Consider the following 21996-nt stretch of genomic DNA (forward strand, 5'->3'; position numbering starts at 1 on the left):
CCAGATTGCCTCAAAATAAACAGCTTGCCCTCAAATCTTCATCTCAAGATCTTCTCCTGAGAAAAGTCAAACAACCAGAGTACAGATGATAAGTAGCCACTGGGTACCCCACAAGTGGTAGTTCAGTGACTTCCTCCTCTAGGGCCCAGGTTCTCCCCCATGTCTGCTCTGTGATCCTCAAGCTGGTGGCAAGATGGCTACCACCCAGACATCTTACAGCCCCTCAACAGATTTCCCTTCAAGTCTTATTGGCCAGAATAGGGTCATGTGACCTATCCTGAACCAATCACTGGCAAAGGGGATAATGGCTTTACCAAGACTGGCTGAGACCAATACAGTTAATAGAGAAGACCTCCTACTTCTGTGAACTTCTTGAAAAGATGGAGGAGGGGGAAGAGGAAGAGGAGGAATGGGGATGGGATAGTAGAGGGAGAAGAAAAGAAGATGAAGCAAGAAAAGAAGAAGAGCCCAAAGGTATAATGCTTAAAGAACAACGTTACAAGCTCAAAAATTTTTTGGTTATGTTGTCCATATTAAAACCAAAGCGTATTTAAAAAAATAATAAAAAAAAAGACTGGCTTAGACTAATCACCAAGAGACAGAAAGGATATTGGGGTCAACTATAAGGACCAAAGCACATCCCCTTCTTCCCTTCCAGTCTGAATCTTCCACCATATATGTGAAATACTGAAACGAGGGAGCTGTTGGCTCTGAATGCCACTCATTCACTGATTGCGTTCACTCAACAAGCATTTATTGTTTTGCCCTTGCCTTCAAAGAGCCCACAGGCTAGCTGCTGGGGGTGGAGGCGAGGGAGACAAGAAAGGCGCCGAGGGCTGAGTGTGGTGGGGGCTGAGCAGCAGAAGCATCATTCAGGGATATCCTGATGCAGCTGTTTTGCCATCTAGAATCTCACTCCGCCTGCCCCCAGAAGGGTTAGGTTTAGGGCCCTACTGAGCCACTCTCTTCCAGGAAGCCTTCCCTGATTTTCAGGCCTCCAGTCTCTACTATGTCCTGAGCCCCCTTGGACTTTGGATGGATCAGGCAGGCCCTGGGCTGACACTGCCTTGGATGGCTCCGAAGTGCCCTTGTGTCTATTTGTCTTATCTTCCCCCTTAAGAATGAGGGCTCCTAGAGGGAGGGGTCGTGTCCCCAAGTCTGACCCAGAGCCTAGGCCAACTGGCCTGATCCCATCTCAGCCCCCGTACCTGCCCCCCGTACCTGCCTTGTGGCCTCCTCCCCCTCTCCCTATCTCTCCCATCAATTTCTTAGTTCATAAAAATCAATTTTTGTCCCGTTTTTGCCATATACATAAAAGACTGTGGCATCAATTAGCCTTCGTTCTCTCTCTCTCTGTCTCTTTTTTTCTCTTCCTCGTCTTTTTTGGAAACCTCTTTGTAGGGAAAATCTCATATTTCAGCAATTTGCATTATCCACACACCCAGCTTTGAAGTTCTAAGTTATGGTAAGAAAAGGACCCACTTATCTGCCCATAAAAAATGTTCAAAGCTTATAAATTCCCTGAAACAGATGTACATTATCATTGGATTTGCCTTTCTTTTTGCTAGAGCATGCCTAATAGAGTTTCGGCCGCCCCCTGGTCCCCTTCCCCCGCCCCTGTTAGCATCTAGTCTCCACAGAAGCCCGCTCCCCACTGGGCCAGACTGACTTCAAAGGTCCCAGGCTGTCTGTTAGCAGCAAAGCACAAAGTGGGAACATAGGGGCCTTTTAAATCCCCCACGTTTAAGTCAATATCATGCCTCCCTTCTTTCCCCTCTCCTGGCAGAGGGACATAAGTCAGCCATTCCTTTTCTGCCTTCATGAGCGCCAATTCAGCAATTACCAGAAAGAGGAAAGTGAGACCTCTGTCTCTCTCTGTCTTTGCCCTCTTGTTCTTTCCAACTTTACTTCTGTTCCTTCTCACATTTAAGATGTTGTTCCGCATCAGGGAAGGTGTTGCTGAGCCCGGGTGTAGACAAAGAAATGGATCCCTAGCACTTTCATGAGTGATAATGTCATAAGCCACGTGCATCCAACAGGCCCTTGTCTCCTCTGACAAGCGCTTCCTCTCTAGGCTACTGTTTCTGGTTCCTTCTCCACCAAGTGGACAGATGGTCACATTCTGCAGTCCCCTCCTGTTTGCTGTCTGTGCTCAGCTTCTCACACAGCTCCAATGGCCTGCCCTCTCCCTCACCTCAGGCCCTTTGCTCGAGCTATTTCATCTAGCTTTCACCCGGCTCATTCCTCCTCCTCCTTGAGGTCCCCACCTAATGTGGCTTCCTGCAGAGGTCTTCCTCTCCAAGCCCCATTCGCAATCAGATCCCCTCTGTTATTCCCTCACCTGCCTCCCCAGAAGTTATCACAGTTAATAACAATGTGATTGTTTGGTGTGACAGCTTTCTCCTTACCAGACTGAAAGCTCTCTGAAGGGAGGCAGGGAGGCCTGATTTATTTCCTGCTGAGCGTGGTTCCTGACATATAGCGGTTGACCAGTGAATATTTGAGAGTATTAAATGGATCAAGGAAACTGGAGATGAACTTGAGACAGGTGTGGTCCAGGGAAAAGCCAGCTGGACCTGAGAAGGACCTCTCTGAGCAGTGAGAACCAGGTTTGGGTCACCCTTTGCTGGGACCAGTTTCGATTTTGGGAGCTCCCTGTCACCAGGGGGTGGTCTGACCCCAGAGACTGACTTGCAGTAACTAAACTGCACAGCGAGACCCAGCGAGGTCCTCAAATGATAGATTCTTTCTCCACCATGAAAGAAGGAGAGAGGGAAGAGGAAGGGGAGAGAGGTCACGTGGACCACATTAGAATATTCTGGTATTCTGGCTAGGAATTTCTGAACAAATCACAATCAGATGCTGCTTTTTGAGAACAGAGCCAGAGGAAATGGAACCGGGTGACCTCTGTTAAGATGGCCAAGCACCTGCCCTATCAGAAGAGGATCTGGCCAGGGGACTGACCCACTCAGAGTCACCCAGGACTCCTGCCCCTGGTCTGTGCTGGGAGCCCATAGGCCAAGCTGCCAGTGGTGCTGCCTCTCTGCTCCCCAGCACCCAGAACATCCCCTGCACATCCCTGGGTTTCAGTCTGTCCAGAGGCTGCTACCCCTTCCTGGAGGCAGAATCAGCATGTCAAGGAGCCTGAGCAGGACCCTGTGAATGGGTGTCCCCCGCCTGGTTGTCTTTATGAATCCAAACTACAGAGATGTGTTGAGTGCCAAGAGCAGGCCTGCGAGGTCTGGCCTGGGGCCGGGTGGGCAGGCCAGGAACGTGCTATGGTTCAGGCGCTCGGCGGATATTTAACAAGCACCTATCTTTGCTGGGCCTTTGGGATTACAAAATAATCTTTGGTGAACAAGATAGTGCTTTAGTGGAAACAGATGTTAACCAAATAATCAGAGGCACAAACAAGCTTCTACAGTCGATCCTGATTATTCACAGATTCTTCCTGAATTCGCCTGCTCACTAAAATTTATTCAGAACCTCAAAATCAATACCCATGGCGCTTTCATGGTCATCCGTGCTCTTGCGCAGAGCAGTGAAAAATCTGAAAAATGAGCCATTAGATGTGCACGTTGTCAGCTGACATCAAACAAGGCAACACGGCCTTTCCGTTTCAGCTCTCATGTTATAAACATGTTCTTTCCATGGCCTGCTCAGCACTGCACTTTCTGCATTTTTGTGCTTTGTGTTAGCGATGGCTGAAGGGCTGACTAGTGGTCCAATGAGCAAGAAGGTTGCGATGTGCCTTATGGAGAAAACATGTGTGCTACGGACTTTCCAGGTAGGCCAGTGGTTAAGACTTCACCTTCCAGTACAGGAGGTGCGGGTTCCATCTCTAGTCGGGGAGCTAAGATCTCACATGCCTTGCAGCCAAAAAACCAAAATGTAAACAATAGAAGCAGTGGTGTCACAAATTCAATCGAGGCTTTAAAAAAATCCACATCAAAAAAATCTTGAAAATACATGTGCTAGACAAGCTTCATTCAGGCACAGGTTATGGTGGCTCTGGGCCCTGAGTTCAGTGGTAACAAATCAACATGGTAGAATAAACCTGGTGTCTTTAAACAGAAACACATACAAAACAGAGTTGATGGAAATGTGATCAGAGGCTCGCAGGAACCTAACCCGATATTTCTCCAAGATCAGTGGTTCAGTATTGGCTAAATCAGTGTTTGCAATGACTTTACTGAGAGTAAAATGGCGCAAATAACGAGGCTCAGATGCAATTACAAATGTGATCAGTGCTATGAATGAAGGGATGGAAGGGCACCCGGAGAGCATGGGTACCACCCTGCTGCAGTGGAGAGCTCGGGCTAGGCCAGCAGCCCCACCTCCCAGACCTTCCCTTCACTCACATTTCCCTGGAATTGGCTGGGCTGAGGGCAGAGGAATGGGAGGACTGGTCTTTGCTAATTTTTGTTCATGCCCACAGGCTCCTGGCAAGGGAGGGTTGAATAACAAACAGCTTGTCCCCATGCACAGGTGTCACACTATGTTTAATCCTGCCACACACTACCTGTGACCCTGCCAAGTCACTTGGCTGAAATGTAACTTGGTCTCCTCCTTGGCTTCCACACAAGGCTATTCTAAGGACGTCAGCAAACGCAGGTTGAACATACAATGAGCGCTCCATAATTGACTGATATGGCCATTTAGCCTCCTTGTAATCCTAGGGTGCAGAGCCTGGTCCCAGGAGGCTAGACCAGATCCTGGAGGGATAAGGAGAGACCCAGATGCAGGGCAGCCAAGGACTGTTCTTGGGGCTCCCTCACTCCTCACCAGGGGCAAGAAGTTGCTGGGCATGACTTTCAGGCTGCCAGTCCCAACCACTGCCCCATCTTTTTGGGAGGGCAGAGCTGCTACCCCCAGGCCCAGTTTATCAGAGCCATATGGGCAATCTCATGCACATTTGGGATTGCTGGCCCACAGTGGGCTGGGCTTGCCCAAGTTCATACTGCAGGTTGGATCTGGAGGGAATGGAGTGAATTCACTGAAGGTAGAAGGGAAAATTAACTAGGCAGGTAGGAGGTGGCACGCTGCCACCACTGACCAGGGGCTCTGCAGCTGGGGTGGGAGTGGGGCTGTCAGCAGTCAGGACTGCACCTCCTTCCCCACAAGCCCTATGGGGTCAGATTCCCAGAACAGTAGCTGCCATTTCCCAAGGGCCTGCTCTGTGCCCAACTGTGAGCTGAATGCTTCAGGCCCATCAGATCGTTTAATCTGATACTCACCACAGCCCAGTGAGCTGGGTACTCTGATTAGCCCCGTGTTGCAGAGAACGAAGGGCTTCCCTAGTGGTTCAGTCAGTAAGGAATCTGCCTGCAATGCTGGAGACCTGGGTTCAATCTCCGGGTCAGGAAGATCCCCTGGAGGAGGGAATGGCTATTCACTCCAGTATTCTTTCCTGGAAAATCCCATCAACAGAAGAGCCTGGTGGGCTATACAGCCCATGGGTTTGCAGAGTTGGGCATGACTAAGCGACAAACACTCTCCCTTTCACAGAGAAGGAAACTGAGGCACAGAGAGGCTGCGCCCTTGTCCAAGGTGGCACAGCTGGGAAGTAGCAGGACCAGGACTCAATTCCGGTCTGCCTGACTCCAATATTCATACCCTCCACCCTGGGCTGTCCTGCCCATCTGAGCTGAGACCCCAAGCCTGCGTTCTGTGGTCTGGCTACTAAACCCAGTCACCTCCTCAACTCCACCCAGCAAGCCAAAGTAGGCCTGGTAGAGGTACGATAGGGCACCTGTATGCTTGGGAACCAAGCCCCGGTCTGCAGCATGGCAAAGCAGCACAGTAGATGGTCACATGGAGCCTCTGCCTCCCCAAGGCTGGCTTTGACCACCTGCACAAGTGCCTCTCCAGGGAGCCAGGGCCTCAAAGCACAGCAGGAAGACTGGGAAGGGCCAACAGGCATCTCCCTAAAGAGCCAAGGGAGGAAGGGGAACACGGGATCCCCACACCTGGGGTTACTGTGGATACACCCTAGTCGGAGCACATGCCTTGACTTCCGCCAAATCTGGTTCTTTGGTGCCTGAAGTTTTATGAGGGGGAGGGTGGTAGGTTATTGAAGGCCTGAATGGCAAAGCAGATAGGAAAGGAGCTCAACTCACACCTACGGGAGAGATATTAAATTCTCCATTTGTGTCCTCTGGCATGGTCATGGCCACATGCTCCAACATCATGAGGCTTTCTGGAGGTTCTGGGTGGGGCAGGAGTGTGGGGCGCTCTTTCTGTCTCCCTTACACCTCAGGGCACACACTCCTTAAGGCTGAGCCACCGGAGTTCCACCCTGCTTGTGCCAAGGCCCTGGGCTCCTCACACTAGTCTGCGGGCCCAGCTGCCACGTCTTGTCCTGAGGTGGGTGCTTGTTAAAAGCACCAATCCCTGCACCCAGCCCCAGGCCCACAGAATCACAGTCTCGGGGGGTGGGCCTGAGTCTCTGCATTAACACGCTCCCTGGGAGATTCTTATGGCCCCCGAAGTTAGGTACGGCTCTCAAAGGAGGTCATCTGGATTCTTAGCCTATCTGCCCAAGAACTCAGAACACCTTGGTACCCAGGCCAAGGAATCTACACCATCAGAGGTGGGGCCCAGGCACCAGAATTTCAAAATCTCCCCAGGTGATTCTGAAGGACTCATAGGATGAGAATTTCCTGTTGTGAGCATTCCATCCCTGCCTGTTCCCAGCCCCCTCCCCCACAGGCTGGTCTAGGCCAAAGTCAAGTCTGGAGGGTCTCCGTCGAGGTAGAGACCCTCTTGTCTCCACCAGGCACGTGAACTGGACGCACCACAATGCTCCTACTTTATGGAGAGAAAATGGAAGGGAGAGGAAAGCTCTGGGGCAGTCAGGGGGGAGATGGGGAGTCTAGGCAGGCCTCTACCATTTCCTCCACCTCTGAGGTCTCCTTCTGCTACAAGGAGATGGACCTCACACCCATTCCCTCTTCTCACACTAAAGCAAGGTAGGGGTGCACAAAACCCTTGGCAGGGACATACATTAATCAGAATCATTCAAGGGCATGAGCCCCACAGGACAGGGGTCAGGTTCAAAGGTCTGCTGCTTTGCAAGAAGGTGACAGGGCCAAGAATAAGATCAGAACCCCAAACAAGGGACATGACGGTAAGAAGTGATAAAGCTTCAGTGGTTGGAGAAGGGTGCCCTTATACAGCATTCGAGAGTCAATACGCAGCTTTTGAAATAATATAATGCAATGATGGAATACTTGCTTGTGTGTGTTAGTCGCTCAGTCGTGTCCGACTCTTTGTGACCCCAAGGACTGTAGCCTGCCAGGATCCTCTGTCCATGGAATTCTCCAGGCAAGAATACTGGAGTGGGTTGCCATTCCCTTCTCCAGGAGATCTTCCTGACCCAGAGATCAAACCTGGGTCTCCTGCACTGCAAGCAGATTCTTTACTGTCTGAGCCTACTGGGAAGCTAATACACAGCTCTTAGGAGTCAATAAAGCGTTTGTCTGAACCACCTGTATTGGTTCTGCAAAACACAGCCATGTACACGTGGGGAGAAGGGGTGATACTGGGGCTTGTCCCATGCCTGGGGGAGCAAAGGCAGGAGCTGGGAGGGTGGGTACTGGGGCTGGACTGGACAAAGGCAAGGGGCAAGGCTGCCTTGGGGTCCTTGGGGCCTGCAGTCCCTAGTATGTGCTGGTGAATTCCCGTCTTCCGAGAGGAGGGGAGGGCGGTGGGGGGTGGGGTTCCACAGCCCGCTGGCACGGAGCACAGCTCAGGGGTCCCCTTTCATTCCCAAGAGCGCTGACAGGCCTCACAGAAGCCGGTTATTAGTGCAGGCAGCCTTCCCCCCCTCCTGCGACCTCCAAGGTTGCCTTCCCTCTGGCCCTGTAATGATTTGACATCTGAACGCTGAGGAAAAGGTGGGATGGGAGTGGGGGTGGGGGAGAGTCAAAGCAACTGCTCCTGGCTGTTTCCTTTGCCAGAAACTGTAATTGGCACTGCTGAGTGTGAAGTGCACGGGCCCCTCCACCCCCCGCCCACCCCCTCCCCGACCCCTCGTGCTTCCTGGGTAACTAGAGCCTCAGCTTAGTTGGCTGCCTAAGCCAGACATCCCTGGTGTCAGGGACAGATCAGCAGAACCGGGCATCCTAGCGACCGAGCACCTGGAGTTTTGCGTATATGGGTCTGTAGACCCCAGGGAAGGTCTGGCCCTCAAAGCTCAGGATCTGGGGAGCTAGAGCAGTTCCTGCAGATTTGCCTGCAGGACAAAACTCACCCCCACTAGCCTGCAGGAAAATGCTCACAACCCCACCAAGAAGCATGGTTGACCACGCTTTCATCCTTCCATTCCTTCCTTCTCTTCTCGCCTTCCCTCTCTTTCCTCCCTTTCTCTTCTTCCTTTAGCTGCCAATGACTGGGTACCACTTCTTTTAGAGCTCATTCACAATCGATCAACATCGAATCGCAGGCTCTTGAACTCAGCAGATCAGCATTGGCACTCCAGGTGCCAGGGGTCCAGCTGGTGGGCACCAGACAAGCCGGGCAAGCCTCGGCGGGGATGACAGTGCCTCAGAGCAAGAGACGGCTTGAGCAGCTGTCGGAGAGGAGCGGGCAGAGCTCTGTGATGGACACAGGGAGCTCTCCAAATACATTAGGTCAGAGAGGAAAAGGGCCTAAGTATGAATACTATGCTACTCCTTGGGTAAAAATAAAAGGGTGTGGTGGGAAGAGGATTAAGTGGTAACTGCAGTGTTTTCTTTCTTGAAAATAGATCTGAAATAAATATTGCAAAATGTCAGCATTTGTAAAATCTGGGTAGTGAGCCTCACGGTTACTGTTACACAGTTTTCTGTTTCAAAGTTTGTTAGAAGTATTTTTTAAAATAGTAAGATGGGGGGGTAGGGGAGGGATGAATAAACAGGGCATGGAGCATGTTAAGGGTAGTGAAAATACTCCGTACAATATTATAGTGATGGAAACACATCATTACGTGTGTGTGTGCGTGCCAAGTCACTTCAGTAGTGTCCGACTCTGCGACCCTTTGGACTGTAGCCCATCAGGCTCCTCTGTCCATGGGATTCTCTAGGCAGGAAACTGGAATGGTTGCCACAGACTCTTCCAGGGGATCTTCCCGACCCGGGGATCGAACATGCATCTCTTAGTCTCTGGCATTGGCAGGCAAGTTCTTTACCACTAGCGCCACCTGGGAAGCTCACACATCATTATACATGTGTTCAAACCCAGTGAATGCACAACACCAAGAGTGAGCCCCAACATAAAGTGTGGATTATGATGCGTCAAGATATGTTCATCTGTGGCAAAAAAAAGAAAAAAAAAAAAGTACCATCTGTTGAGTGATGTTGACAATAGGGAAGGCGATACACGAAGCAGAGAAAGTGTATATAGGAAGTCTCAGAACCTGCCTCTCAATTCTGTTGTAAATCTAAAACGGCTCTGAAAAAACAGTCTTAAAAAAATAACAGAATTTAAATGGGGAGATATCTCATTTAAGTGTATTTATTTTTATAAAAACTGTCAGTGACACTCTCATAGTGTTCCTGTGGGCCAGGAGCTGTTTTAAAATCGATGAATTCTCACAACAAATCTGTGGGGTAGGTCTCTTATGATTCCCCTTCATAAATGGGAAGCTGAGGCTTGAGAAACACACATAACTACAGAGGGAGGGAGTCAGGATTTGAACCCAGGCAGCTAGGAACCAACATCTGTGCTCACACCACCACGGCACACTCAAAAGGCACCAGGAAGCTGGGATCAGGGAAGTCAGAGGGCTGTGTGCTTCTTCGTGTGCACTGTTGTGTACTGTTTGAATATTCTACATGTGCACGTTACAGCTCTTTTTTGTTTTTTAAGTTAGGTAAATTCCAGGTACCAAGAAATAATAGAACCCTGACAGGTGTGGGGCTGGGGGAGACGGCATGGACCTCCTCTCAGAGGCTGAGGAAACACTCTAAAGCCACCAGACCACAGAGAGGCTCCCTGCTGGACCCAGTGCCTGGCTCATTCCCATGGCTGCAGCAGTTCTGGGCCTGGGGCGTGATCCACTGTCTGCTCAGTATCCCTCTTCTTCCTTCTTCTGGCACAGACCCCACCCCCTCCACAGGTTAGACATATGACTCCGGGGGGCCACAGTGACTGGTCCAGGGATGGGTACTGGCTCCAAACCCAGCCAATCAGAGTCCTTCCCTGGGCTTGTCCTAGTGGAAAATCCTTTTGCATCGTGGGTGCCAACAGCACCCGCACCATGGCAAAGCATGTCAGTGGAAGTATACCTCCAGAAACGGAGCAAGAAGAACCAGGGAGTCGCAGCTGCATTCATAGCCTGTCATCTCAAAGCCAGCTCCCTCCCTACCTTCCCTGGTTTGGTTACATTCCTATCAGTTTCAGTTGGTTCCTGCCTGAGAGCAGCCCACAGCCCCAAACATGAGAAGCCCAGATCCACTGGTTAAGGGGTCCTGAGAAAGACTAGAATCCCACCTCTGCCACTTGCTGTGTGTTCTCAAGAGAGTTACTCAACCTCTCTGAGCCTGTTGTACTCCCTGAGCTTCTCCTGGCCGCCTCAAAACTCACTGGTTGTCACAAGGATTAACTATACTAGTCCAGTTCCAGGTATGCCAGTAAGTAATAAAATTAATCTGGTGACAACAACTCTGCACACTATCTTCAAAAATTACTCCTTACAAAAAAAAAAAAAAAAAAAATTACTCCTTACCAACCCCAGTAAACCAACACCAGAGGCTCTGGAAAAGGGTCCCTGCTGGGAGACCAAGTAGCAGAAAGGCAGGCAGCTGGAGCCACTTTTTCTTCCTGTGTGCTCCCAGATTCACCCTCCACTCTCCTCTTTCCTGAAAGAATGCCCGTGTGACCCCCATCAGTAACTCCCTTGCTCTCTGGTTCCTGGTGGCTTCAGCCGAGGAGGCCTCAGCAGGACACAGGAGGACAAGAGAGAAAGGTCCAGAAGTCGTTTCCCTGGAGGGTCCCCACAGGCTGGCTGCATCCTTCCAGAAAAGGCCATGGCTCCTTCGGGTGCCCCCACCCCTCTGTCTGCCGACGATGACCCCCCCACCCCCACACCCTCCACTCCAGGGGTAGGAGTGGCACCCAGAGTGCCAGCGTATGCTCTTTTACTCTTTTAAGAGGCTTGCCCACACTATGTAGATATTCCCTTTGTTAAGCTCACGTACTCACGCTCAGTCGCTTCATTCGTGTCTGACTGTTTGCGACCCTATAGACTATAGCCTGCCAGGCTCCTCTGTCCATGGGATTCTCCAGACAAGAATACTGGAGTGGGTTGCCATGCCCTCCTTCAGATTAAGCTCACTCCATTATCCAATTAGGATGTGTGTGTCACCGGTTTTCACAGGGTCCCTGACTAGTTGACACGGGTCCTTTTCCTGGCCTCCCCAGGTCTCAGTCAAAATTCTTTTCTACAGAGGACACTGCTCCAGGGTCCCAACTCTGGCCACTGTTCCCATTTCCCTCCACACCTCCATAATCCCACAGTCCTCTCCAAAACCTATCAGATCCTCAACCTTGAGAAAGGACCCCCTGATGAGAGGCAAGGGGCATTTAATGAACAGCAGCCCCACAGGGAGGCAGACACAGAGTCACTTCTGGACTTTGGATGTGTCTTGAGAAGCAAAGCACCAATTTCTGCACACCAGAAAAGGTACCTGAGAGTGTATATTTATAGAAAGATACATAGAAATGGACAGATGGCATCTATCTACAGATACAGGAAGCTCTGTTAGAGAATCGCGTAGGTATGTATATATTTGCCAATGGCAGGACATGAGGTTTCCACATTCACAACCGACAACACACAATTGCCTGATCTTGGAAAACCACACTTGTTTATGTGGTTAGTTCCCTCTCCAGAGGTTTCCAAAGTGAGAAGGCTGGTTTCAGGGGCAGTCTTTAAATATGTGTGTGTATCTTTCTAAAGAAGAGAGGAGGAGGAGGAGAGAAAAAGGAGAAATGTATTTTCACGTTGCGCAAGGCAGGAACGATGGGGCTGGTTTGGGGCAGGGGGCATGATCCCACTGGAAAGGTGTGAAAGGTTAACTCCAGAAAGGACAGCTAAGGTTTCTAGGTTGGGACATCAAAACACAACAGCCGGGAAGGTCGCGCAGTCCGCTGAAATCCCTTGTAGCACATTACAATCAGTTAAGGGCAAAATAAAATCCGAATCATACTAAGAGGTAGCAGCTGTTTATCTTCTCGGAGATTTCGAGGGTCTCTGGAAGCCCGGCCAGGTGAGGGTGTTCTTCTGGAGTCGGGCAGGGCTCTGGCCGAGGGCTCCGGGGGTGGGGCTGGGCGTGGGGGGTCGGGGAAGGGAAGGGTGTGGGATGGCCCAGCGTGGACAATGGCAGCTCCCGAGCCCCAGGGAGCCTCTGCCACTGCAGGCCACTTCCAAACCCACAGTCACTTCTTGGGTAAGTTATGCAGTCCCCACAACATATAAATAAAAGTTTAGTTCTGTGTTTCCATATATCTTCTACATGGAGGCTAGCTGAATATTAGTGGAGTAACAATAATTATTAATAAACAATAGTCGTCATAATAACAATAATTAATAGAATAATAATGCCTTGGGGGCTGGGGGGGGTCCTTCATATGGTGCGGCAGGGCAGGGGACGGGGCTCTACGTCTCTATGTCTGGTAGAAGTGATGGTAATGGTGGTGGTGTTCGTGGTGGTGGTGATGTTCGTGTCTCTGGACCGCCTGGCCGGCCTGGCTCTCGTACACCACCACGGCGGGCAGCTCCCTCAGGTGGTCCCGCCCCACGACGGTGCCACCCACGGCCAGCGGCGCCTGCAGGCCCCGGCACCCTTGCTGGCTCTCCTTGGCGCGGTGCTTGTGCTTCCGGTGCCCGAGGGGCGCCAGGGTGGGGAGGAGGGCAGGGCTGGCGGCCAGGTGGGCCGAGGGGGCCAGCGCAGGGACCGCGGGTCCCCCGGGGGGCTTGCTTCGCGCCCCTCTGGCCACGTGGCCCACACCCACGCTCTTGCCCTGGGCCTTGGGGGACCTCACAAAGTGCTTGCTCCCGTCCTGGGTGCCGCCCCGGAGCCGCTGCTGGACCTCCGAGGCCTTGGCGAAGGGGGCGTCAAGAAAGTGGAAGGAGCCAGGGTCCGCGCCCTGGGGCTTGCGGTGTGGGACGTGGATGGCTTCCGGCTCGTGGGAGCGAGATCGAGTAGGGTTGGAGGCGCGAGGGGGCAGTTCTGACTTCTGGGCCACTGACGGGGAGCCTAGGAGTCAACGCAACAGACGTTTAGTGAGCACCTACTGTGTGCTGGTGTCGCAGGATGCCCCAGAAATCACCCGCACCCCCAGTTCTCCCATAGGGAGAGAGGCAGCTGTTCCTTATCAGAGCTCCCACTCCCCACCCACTGCTGGCTCCTCCCTGTCTTGGAGGAGAGTTTTCTCGAATGGAACTTTGCCATCTGCTAAGTGGGGAAAAAACTGTTTCTTTGTTAGGTCTTTAAAAATAATTAATTCTCCTTCTGAGAGTTTGAAAAGAGAGGAGACAGAGACACTGTTAACTGTCTAAGGCCACCGGGGCACGAAGAAAATCTATGAGCATGTTCCTTTACTTACAGAGGTAACCCAGAGAGGAATTAAACACAGGAGGAGGGGGAGAAGGGCGCCGAGGGGAGTGAAATTAAGTGGGCTGCGTCTTCATTTATCATAGCAAGAGCCAAGATGTCAAGGGCTTATAAAGACAGAGTGGTGTTTTGCTTAACCAAGCCCGGGGTCCTCACTGGAAGAGAGGGGAACTGGGTCGGGGCGGGTTAGAGTGCAGCACTGAACTGCTGTTTTCACTGAATTAGAAACCCTTGGATAATATTTGATTTTGTTCAACTTCGTACATGTATTACTTTAATCTCTCAAAAGTTTTCAAGATCGTCTCCTCGAAGAAGACTCAAATCACTCTAGTAAAAGCTACGCCTCCCCCCAGCCCAGGGAGCCAGTGAACACCTTCACCCGCACCTGCCCGCCCGGCCACGCCCTCCCCTGGCCACCCACTCAAGTGAAGGCGCTCCCTTACCAGGCCCAAACTGGGACGTGTAGTTTTCTATCCCGGCGAGATCTAAGTAGTGGTTTCTCCTCTCAGTGTTCTCATCCACGCAATGGTGGTAGCAGCCGGACTGCTCCAGATGGCTGTCACCCTGGAACCTTTCGGGGAAGGCAAGTGAGAGGGTGGGCCCTGGCCTCACAGTGGGAGAGGTCCCACAAAGCTCCTGGGAAGTCACGAGACAAGCATTTCTGGACCCTCTGTTAATTTTGGTCTGGGTCTTGGGAGCGGGGTAGGGAGAGACCACTTTAGTACTCTGGCCCTCCTTTTCCTCCCCTGCCTAGCCTCCCTGGGCCAAAGCAAAGGAGAGAGTAACTGATCAAAAAGATGGTCCAGAGCCAGGCTTCAAACTGTGTGTCCCCAATGTCCGCCTGGCTCCCCAGGGGTTGGGGAGAACAGAGGCCCCCAAGCCACTGGAGTTGAGGTCAGCAAACTCCATCACCTGCTCCAAATCCAGCATGGGCCTTCCCAGTGTGTGTGTGTGTGTAAGGGGTGTGTGTGTGTGTGTGTGTGTGTGGTGGGCGTGACGTTTTCCCCACTGCAGGATTCTGGGCTCCCTGCCCTCCCCTTCAAGGGTCTCTGTGATCTGCCCATGCTAGCTTGCCTCCTCCCTGCTCCCCTTAGGACAGCCTCCCACATCTGTAGCCAGCCTGGGCACCCCTGATTCCTAGCCCTCTCCTCACACCATGCTGTGTCCCTGCTTGGACCCCACCTTCTCTCTTCCCCCTGTGCTACTATTTCTCAAATCCCAGTCATTTCCTTTCCACATACACAGTAGATATTGATACATCTTCATGCCTCCCACGTTACTGTTACATTATATTACTGTTTACCTCAACACTTTTCTTTACTCAGTCTCTTTTCATCCCTCCCTCCCTTTACTTCCTTCCTTGCAGTTAAAGAAAAACAACAGGTGAAAGCTAATTGCAGTCTTAGAATCCTTTATCCACATTTCTGAAATCCAAAACGCCCCAAAACAAAGATTTTCCATAACTCGTTTGGCAGCCAAGCTTGCTCTAAACAGATGTGAAGGTAGCTATAGTCTTTATCTCACTTAGCGTGAATATATATACATGTCCCTGCAAAAATATTTCTGTGCTAAATCCTGGGTTGCTGCTCAGACCTCAAACAGAAATACGGTGGGAGCACCTTTCTAAAACTCAACAAACGCCAAATTCCAAAACAAATCTGGCCCACGGCATTTTGGATGAAGCAACGCAGACCTACATTTAGGTATTTTGGAAAACTGAGCTTGATTTGTGAACCTGTCCTCTTAAGTCACACCCCCCCACCCCCACCCCAACTTCCCGCCCCAGGAGGATGCAGACTGCAGCCTCCTGCTTCAAATCCCTTAGAAGCTGGTACACAGCTGGTGCTCAACCCATGCTTGGGACCGCCTTACCTGAGGAGGGCCCGCTGCTTCTTCTCCCAGCTTCGCAGCTCCTCAGCGGGCTTGGTCTCGGCTCTGGGTCTGGCACTCTGCAGGTCTGAGTCCCATCCGAAAAACAGATGGGTGAGCAGCTCGCTCCTGTGCCCACCCACCTCCCGGCCCTTCCCAGGCTGCCTAGCACACAGTCCTTAAAAACTGGCCCACAGGAGCTTCACGACAGCTCTGTGGGGAGGGTTCTCCGAGCCAGGACTAAATAGAGGGGTCTTGCAGCTACGTGCCTGGCTTAACTCCTTCCCCGACTCACCTCCTCCCAGACCCCGTAGCCACCTTCGAGGCTCGGCGCACTCGACCACCCTCCCCACGCCCAGGCCCACCTCCAGCACTTTGCTAACCCAGGGCCTTCCATCTCTAGAACTCCTTCCGTATCCAAACCCTGGTCCTTCAAGGACCTGCTCAAACTCCACTTGTCCACAGAGCAGCTCACAGGAAAAGCCCTAGGCTCCCCACCCCCCACCCCCCGCACTCCCCCGATGTGGGCTCTGAGCCTCCCTGAGAGCTGGGAGTGGACCAACCCCATGGCTAGCATGGCCTACCAGCCCTCACCGGGGTGATTGAGGACGATGCTCTTCTTGCTCTGGCTCCCATCGGGGGCCACTGTGAGCTTGACCCGCAGCGTCTTGCTCGACGTTGGGGAGTGGTTGACGGAGGAATCGACCACCTCGTAGATGGTATGCAGCAGGCTGGTGATGTCCTGGATGGGGAGGGAAGCAGAAAACCACGTGCATTTAAAACAGAGGATTCAGAGGGGCGGTGGAGCCTGAAAGGCGGAAACCTCCCCAGTTCCCCCAAAGCCCAGCCTCAGGCAAAATCTAGGATGTCAGAGGCTCACCAGGACCAGAAGCAAGAGTGAGGGAGAGGGCGGGTGAATGACCTGAATGCACAGGAAGGACGGTGGGCAGCGGGGCTCAGTGGCACCTGGGCCCACGGAGGCACTGAATGGAAGTTGCTTCAGAAAGCTCATGCCTCGAGGGTGCAGAGTTGCCCCAGGGATTCTACATCCTCTGGACTTCCAGGATGTCCTGCCAGTGCTAAGCCATCTCCCAGGCAACAGAGAAAGCTCTTCTGCTGGGCACTATTTAACAGGTAAACTGAGAGGAGGGGCTCAGATACTGTGGCTGTGAGCATCAGCAGCATCTGCTTCTGATCTGATGAGCACTTTCTCAATGAAAAATAGAAAAGTGGATGCGTCCTTAAAGATAAACTCTTTTGTGAGAACTTGACCAAAACTCCTCTTCTCTCTAGACCTCAGTTACCCCCTCAATCAGAACAGGGCTCTCCAATCCTTAGGGTTGGGGGATGGAGGGGGGACCAGGTGCCCCCAGTAGGTCCCACCCACCACATCTGCCTAAGGTCCTTGGTCTGAGGGGAGGCTTCATGCTTTAAATGATGTTGGAAACCTCTAGAAAAGGTATTTGCCCTCTATAGGGTAGGCTCACAGACTCTTCTGCCCAGAGACTCTTCATGAATACAGATGGACTCAGCCCCCTGTGGCCCCCTCACCCATAAGCCTTTAGGCAGAGGTGACACCAAGCACTGCCATGGCTCTGCAGTAGGTGGACCGATGACCAGAGGTGGTGGGGCCAACTGGGTACATCCCCACCCACGGGAGGTGGCAGCCACCCAACTCAGCTACTTGTGACAATGCTGGCTGACAGTCATCCCAGAGAAGCCAGAAATCCAGAATCTCCTGTTACATTTTCAGAACCTTCGATACCGGCAACTAATTTTTTTTTTCCACCTCGGTTTCCTCTGCCCTTAGCCCCTGGCAGCCCCCATTTTATTTCTGTCTCTATGAATCTGACTACTGTAGATGCCTCATATAAGTGGACTCATGGAGTACTTGTCTTTTTGTGATTGGCTTCTCTCACTTAGCATAATGTCTTTGAGGTTCACCCATGTTGGGTCAGAATTTCCCTCCTTTTTAAGGCTGAATAATATTTTATTGTATGGATATGTCACATTTTGCCTACCCATTCATTATTCATTCATCAATGGACCAGAGAAGGCAATGGCACCCCGCTCCAGTACTCTTGCCTGGAGAATCCCATGGATAGAGGAGCCTGGTAGGCTGCAGTCTATGGGGCCACACAGAGTCGGGCACGACTGAAGCGACTTAGCAGCAGCATCAATGGACAATGGAGTTTGTGCCCACCTTTTGGCTATTGTGAATAATGCTGCCATGAACATGGATATGTACAATTATCTCTTAGAGAATCTGCTTTCATGTCTTTGGGGTATATACCCAAAAGTGGAATTTCTGGGTTATATGGTAATTCTATGTTTAATTCTTTTGAGAAAACTCCATACTATTTTCCATAGTGCTGAGCCAATTTACAATCCCACCAGCAGTGCACAGGGATTCCCTTTTCTCCACATTCTCACCAACACTTGTTATTTTTTGTCCTTTTGATAACAGCCATTCTGACTGTGAGGTAATATCTCATTGTGGTCTTGACTTGTATTTCCCTCATGATTAGTGATGTTGAATATCCTTTCATGCACTTATCAGCTATTTGTATATCTTGTTTGGAGAAATGTCTAGTTAGTCTCTGCCCATTTTTTAATCAAGCTGCTTGTTGTTGCGTTGTAGGAGGTCTTTATATATCCTGGATATTAATTCCTTCTCAGACACTTGATTCGCGGATATTTCCCCTATTCTGTAGGTTGCCTTTCATTCTGCTGATTGTGTCCTTTGATGCACAGAAGCATTTAATTTTGATGTAGTCCAATTCATCTATTTTTGCTTTTGTTACCTGTGCTGGGCTGGAACACCTGGGGGCTACATTGGGGTTGCTGGGGGCTGCCAGTTTGAGACCTGGGCTCCAGCCTCTCACTTGCTGGCTGACTGGGCATCCCAGCAATTCTAGCAAGGCCCACAGAGGACCCCCTCTTTCTTCTTCTCTTTCCCTTAAGCTGCTCTGCACCACCACAATTGCCCACCCTCTCTCATCACCTTAGGAAGCCCATGAAGGTGGCATCATTATCTCTATTTTACAGATGAGGAAAGTGAGGTCCATCAACATAATTGCCTAAAGCATCACACACCAGGCCTGGGGCCCTGGAATGCCATCCCCGAGGGTCCCAGATGATTCAAGGTGCAGGAACAAGGGTGCTTTGGTAGTCCCAGCTGGAAAACCAGCCCTGTTCATTACACAGAGTCCAGCACAGAGGAGTAGATGCCTGTGACTATTTATTGTACAAATGAACACCTGAAGGATGAACAGGTACTTTCTTCTGAGTTGGGAAGCTGGCCCAGATGCCAGCTGTAGACTGGTTGCAGTGAGGTGGGAGTCTGAATGTCCCAGCGCAGGAACGAGCATGCTGACGGCCAGAGAGTGTGGAGGGAAGGGGTATTTATAGCCAGATTTGAGGAGTGGCTTTAGAGCTAAAAATAAGTCGGGGGAAACACCAGGCTGGGTCCTCCCCGGACTGGGAGCCAACCTCCTTGCTGCTTGGCAGGAGACAGACACCAGTGAAGGCTCTCCCTGCAACTGGGCTGGGGCACCCTCCTTGGAAATCTTCACATCCTTGCTATGCCTCATGTGAGCAGGGGGTGAAGAATAGCAGAATGAAGAATGAGAAAGCAGTGTCTGCCTGCAAGGTTTCGTAAGGCCTCCGAGGTGGGGGGCAAACCCTTTTATGGTCAACTCCTGAGACTCCCTCAGTCTCTTCTGAACCAGAAAGGAAGAGGGTGGCTACCAGGGGCCACTGCATGTGTTAGGAGAGGTGAAAGGCCACCACACCCCTGAGAAGCCCAGTCTGGCCTTCCCTTGAATTGCCACCTCCATGCATTTCTGTTACCCAGGCTTCAAGCCTGGGATGCATTCTCCTGTGAAGATAATGAGTCCATTCCCAAACAACCTGGGAGTGGGGTGGTGGGGTAGGGCGCAGAGGGAGGAACAGGAGCTTCTCAATCTGAAAACACAATGACCCCGCACAAACAGCGTGATAGCTGGAGGGGACTTGGTGTGTGTGTGTGTGGGGTAGTCTCACCTAAATCATCTCCCATGTCCCCAGGGTCCCAAACCAGGAAGAGTCTCTGCTGCTTCCAAATACTCAGGTCTCCCTGGGAGCTTTGCCTGCTCAGAATCCATTCCCTTCCCCAAATAACAGACCCTTGATTTTATTTTGTGATCCAAATCCATTCCATTTTTCATTCCATGTGACTCGTGTGTCAACTTTCCCTTGACTCCAGAATGAGCACATGTACTCAGAATCAGCCATTAAACGCATCACAAGCTTATGGCCAAAATGATTCTGCACCAGTCATGTCACTCAATCAAAGCCGGTCACATTCAGCTGTGGAGCTCCACGTGACATTCTGAATTTGGGAGAGCTGCAGACAGGCTGGGGTATAGATTGAAACTATCAGTCATTATCTTGCCAACGGGAGAGACTGTTGATAATGAAGGAACACAGAGGAAAGAACCATGAAGAACAGCTAGTCCTGAAGACACTGAGCCTCTGGATCCAGCCATGCCTGAAGTCAGTGCCCGTGGACTGAATTTTCAGTTACATGAGCCAAAATGGTCCTCTCTCTCTCCCTTTTTTTTTTTTTTTAAACTTACAGTAGTTTGTACTGGGATTCTGTCACTGACACCCAAAGAATCCTGAATGATTGAAATTCACTCACAGCTTTTCCTCCAATCTGTTCTAACATCCCCTAAACCATAGCCTGAGGAAGAGGTGGCCTTTTTTCACCCGGGTCTCTCCTCTGGCAGCTTCTCCTGCACTATTTACAGAGAAGAAAATACTGAGCCCTGAACCGGGACAGGGAGATAAGATAGCAAAGTTTCAATTCTCCCTGGGAGCACCCTGAGGCCCTCTGGTGCTGGGCGAGAGACGGGCGTGGAGCCAGCCATGCTCCTCTCGGGTCTCTGCAGATCTGTTACAGGCCACACACCTGGGCCTCCTGGGGAGGGAGCGGATGTCAGAGAGAAACTGGGCTGAAAAGGCAACAAGGAGGCAGAAAGGAGGATCTCAAGGCCCAGGCAAACAGAGGCAACAATCATCAGTAGTAACTCAGACGAGATCATGCGCCAGCCTAAATAAGCCCTCCCCTGGCTTCCCTTAACACCTGAATAGAAGTCAGGTTGCCAGCTGCGGCCTCTGAGGCCCCACACGACATGTCGTGCTGGCTCCTGGCTGCAGCCCTGTCTTTCCAGATAAGCAGCCATTGCACCAGTCTCCTCTGGGTCCTTAAACACCCTGGTGCTCTCATTCTCCCCAGCCTGGGGCTCTCCCCAAGTTTGGCACCTGCAGGGCTCAGTGCCCATGTCACCTCCTCCAGGAGGCTTCTCTGGTCACTCCAGCCCATCTCATTCACGTGCATGTGCTAAGTCACTTCAGTTTTATCCAACTCTTTGCAACCCTATGCACTGTAGCCCGCCAGGCTCCTCTTTCCATGGGATTCTCCAGGCAAGAATACTGGAGTGGGTTGCCATGCCCTCCTCCAGGGGATCTTCCCGACTCAGGGATCGAACCCATGTCTCTTAGTCTCCTGCATTGGCAGGTGGGTTCTTTACCACTAGCGCCACCTGGGAAGCCCTTCTTAGTCACACCACTCCGTTTATTTCTGTCACTGAACAAATCACAGCTTACGATGACCCTACGACGGTTCAGGCTCCGCTTCTCTCAGCGGACTGTGAGAGCTATATGGCTAGGAATTGCATCTATGCCGTTTCCTCAAAGCACACCCAGTGCACAGGAGGTGCCCGCCGTAGATGCGCCGTACATAGACCCAGGTATAGAGGAAGGTGAGAGGAGCCCAGGGAGGAAAGACATGTGGGAGAGGTTTGAGGGCAGAGAGAGACACAGGCCTGCAGTGAGGTGGGGGGTGGCGTGGGGGTGGACAAGCTTGTAACAGAGCCGCTGGCAGCACCCTGGGGGCTGGGCTGCTCATTTTTTAATTAGTAGAGAGAAGCACTGGGGTCCTCTGGGTGCCCAGCCCACCCCAGCTCCTGGGCAGATTGGCCGGGGTGGGAAGTAGCCTGGGGCGATCTTGGAGCTCCAGGACCAGAGAGAAGAGGAGGCCGGACAGACTCTGCTGGGGACCGGGTGCCCCTCTAGGGAGGTCTGGGGCCCTGCGCCTGACTCTTGCCCCTCCCCAGCCTGAATGGTGCTCTCCCCAGAGCAGCCTGGCAGTCCTTCCTCTCTGTCGCCTCCTCCTTCTCACCGGTTTCCATGAAACTCCCAGGGGCCTCACTCCTGCCCTCCCCACCTGACCTGAGGAGAAGGGGAAGGGGCAACAGGGGTGTGTGCCCGACGAAGGGTCCTGCGCCAGGGGTGTGGCCTGGCGGGAGGCCCAGCGGGTTCACTCACCTCTCGAGTGACCTTGCCATTGTTGTCAAAGTCGTACAGGGTGAAGGTCCACTCCTGCCGGCTGTCTTCCTCCACAGACACGTCACACTGCAACTCCTGGATGTAAACAGACAACAGACATACGTGGCCGGTCACTTGGCGGCTGGGACACCCGGAG

General features: G+C 51.9%; 1 protein-coding gene across 1 annotated transcript in view; it reads right to left on the minus strand.

Moving 5' to 3' along the window:
• Window positions 1-8021: 8021 nt before the first annotated feature.
• The window catches only part of NKD1 (NKD inhibitor of WNT signaling pathway 1), a 95495-nt gene continuing 81520 nt past the window's right edge, over window positions 8022-21996 (minus strand). Inside the window, exons 6-10 of the mRNA XM_005902636.3 lie at window positions 21840-21935; window positions 16062-16209; window positions 15471-15555; window positions 14042-14169; window positions 8022-13241 (exon numbers count right to left, since the gene is read on the minus strand). Of these exons, the coding sequence (XP_005902698.1) occupies window positions 12649-13241; window positions 14042-14169; window positions 15471-15555; window positions 16062-16209; window positions 21840-21935 (1050 nt within the window). The 3' untranslated portion in view covers window positions 8022-12648. The remainder of the gene's footprint in view (window positions 13242-14041; window positions 14170-15470; window positions 15556-16061; window positions 16210-21839; window positions 21936-21996) is intronic.

This window comes from Bos mutus, chromosome 18 (assembly GCF_027580195.1).
Source record: "Bos mutus isolate GX-2022 chromosome 18, NWIPB_WYAK_1.1, whole genome shotgun sequence".
Lineage (NCBI taxonomy): Eukaryota > Metazoa > Chordata > Mammalia > Artiodactyla > Bovidae > Bos > Bos mutus.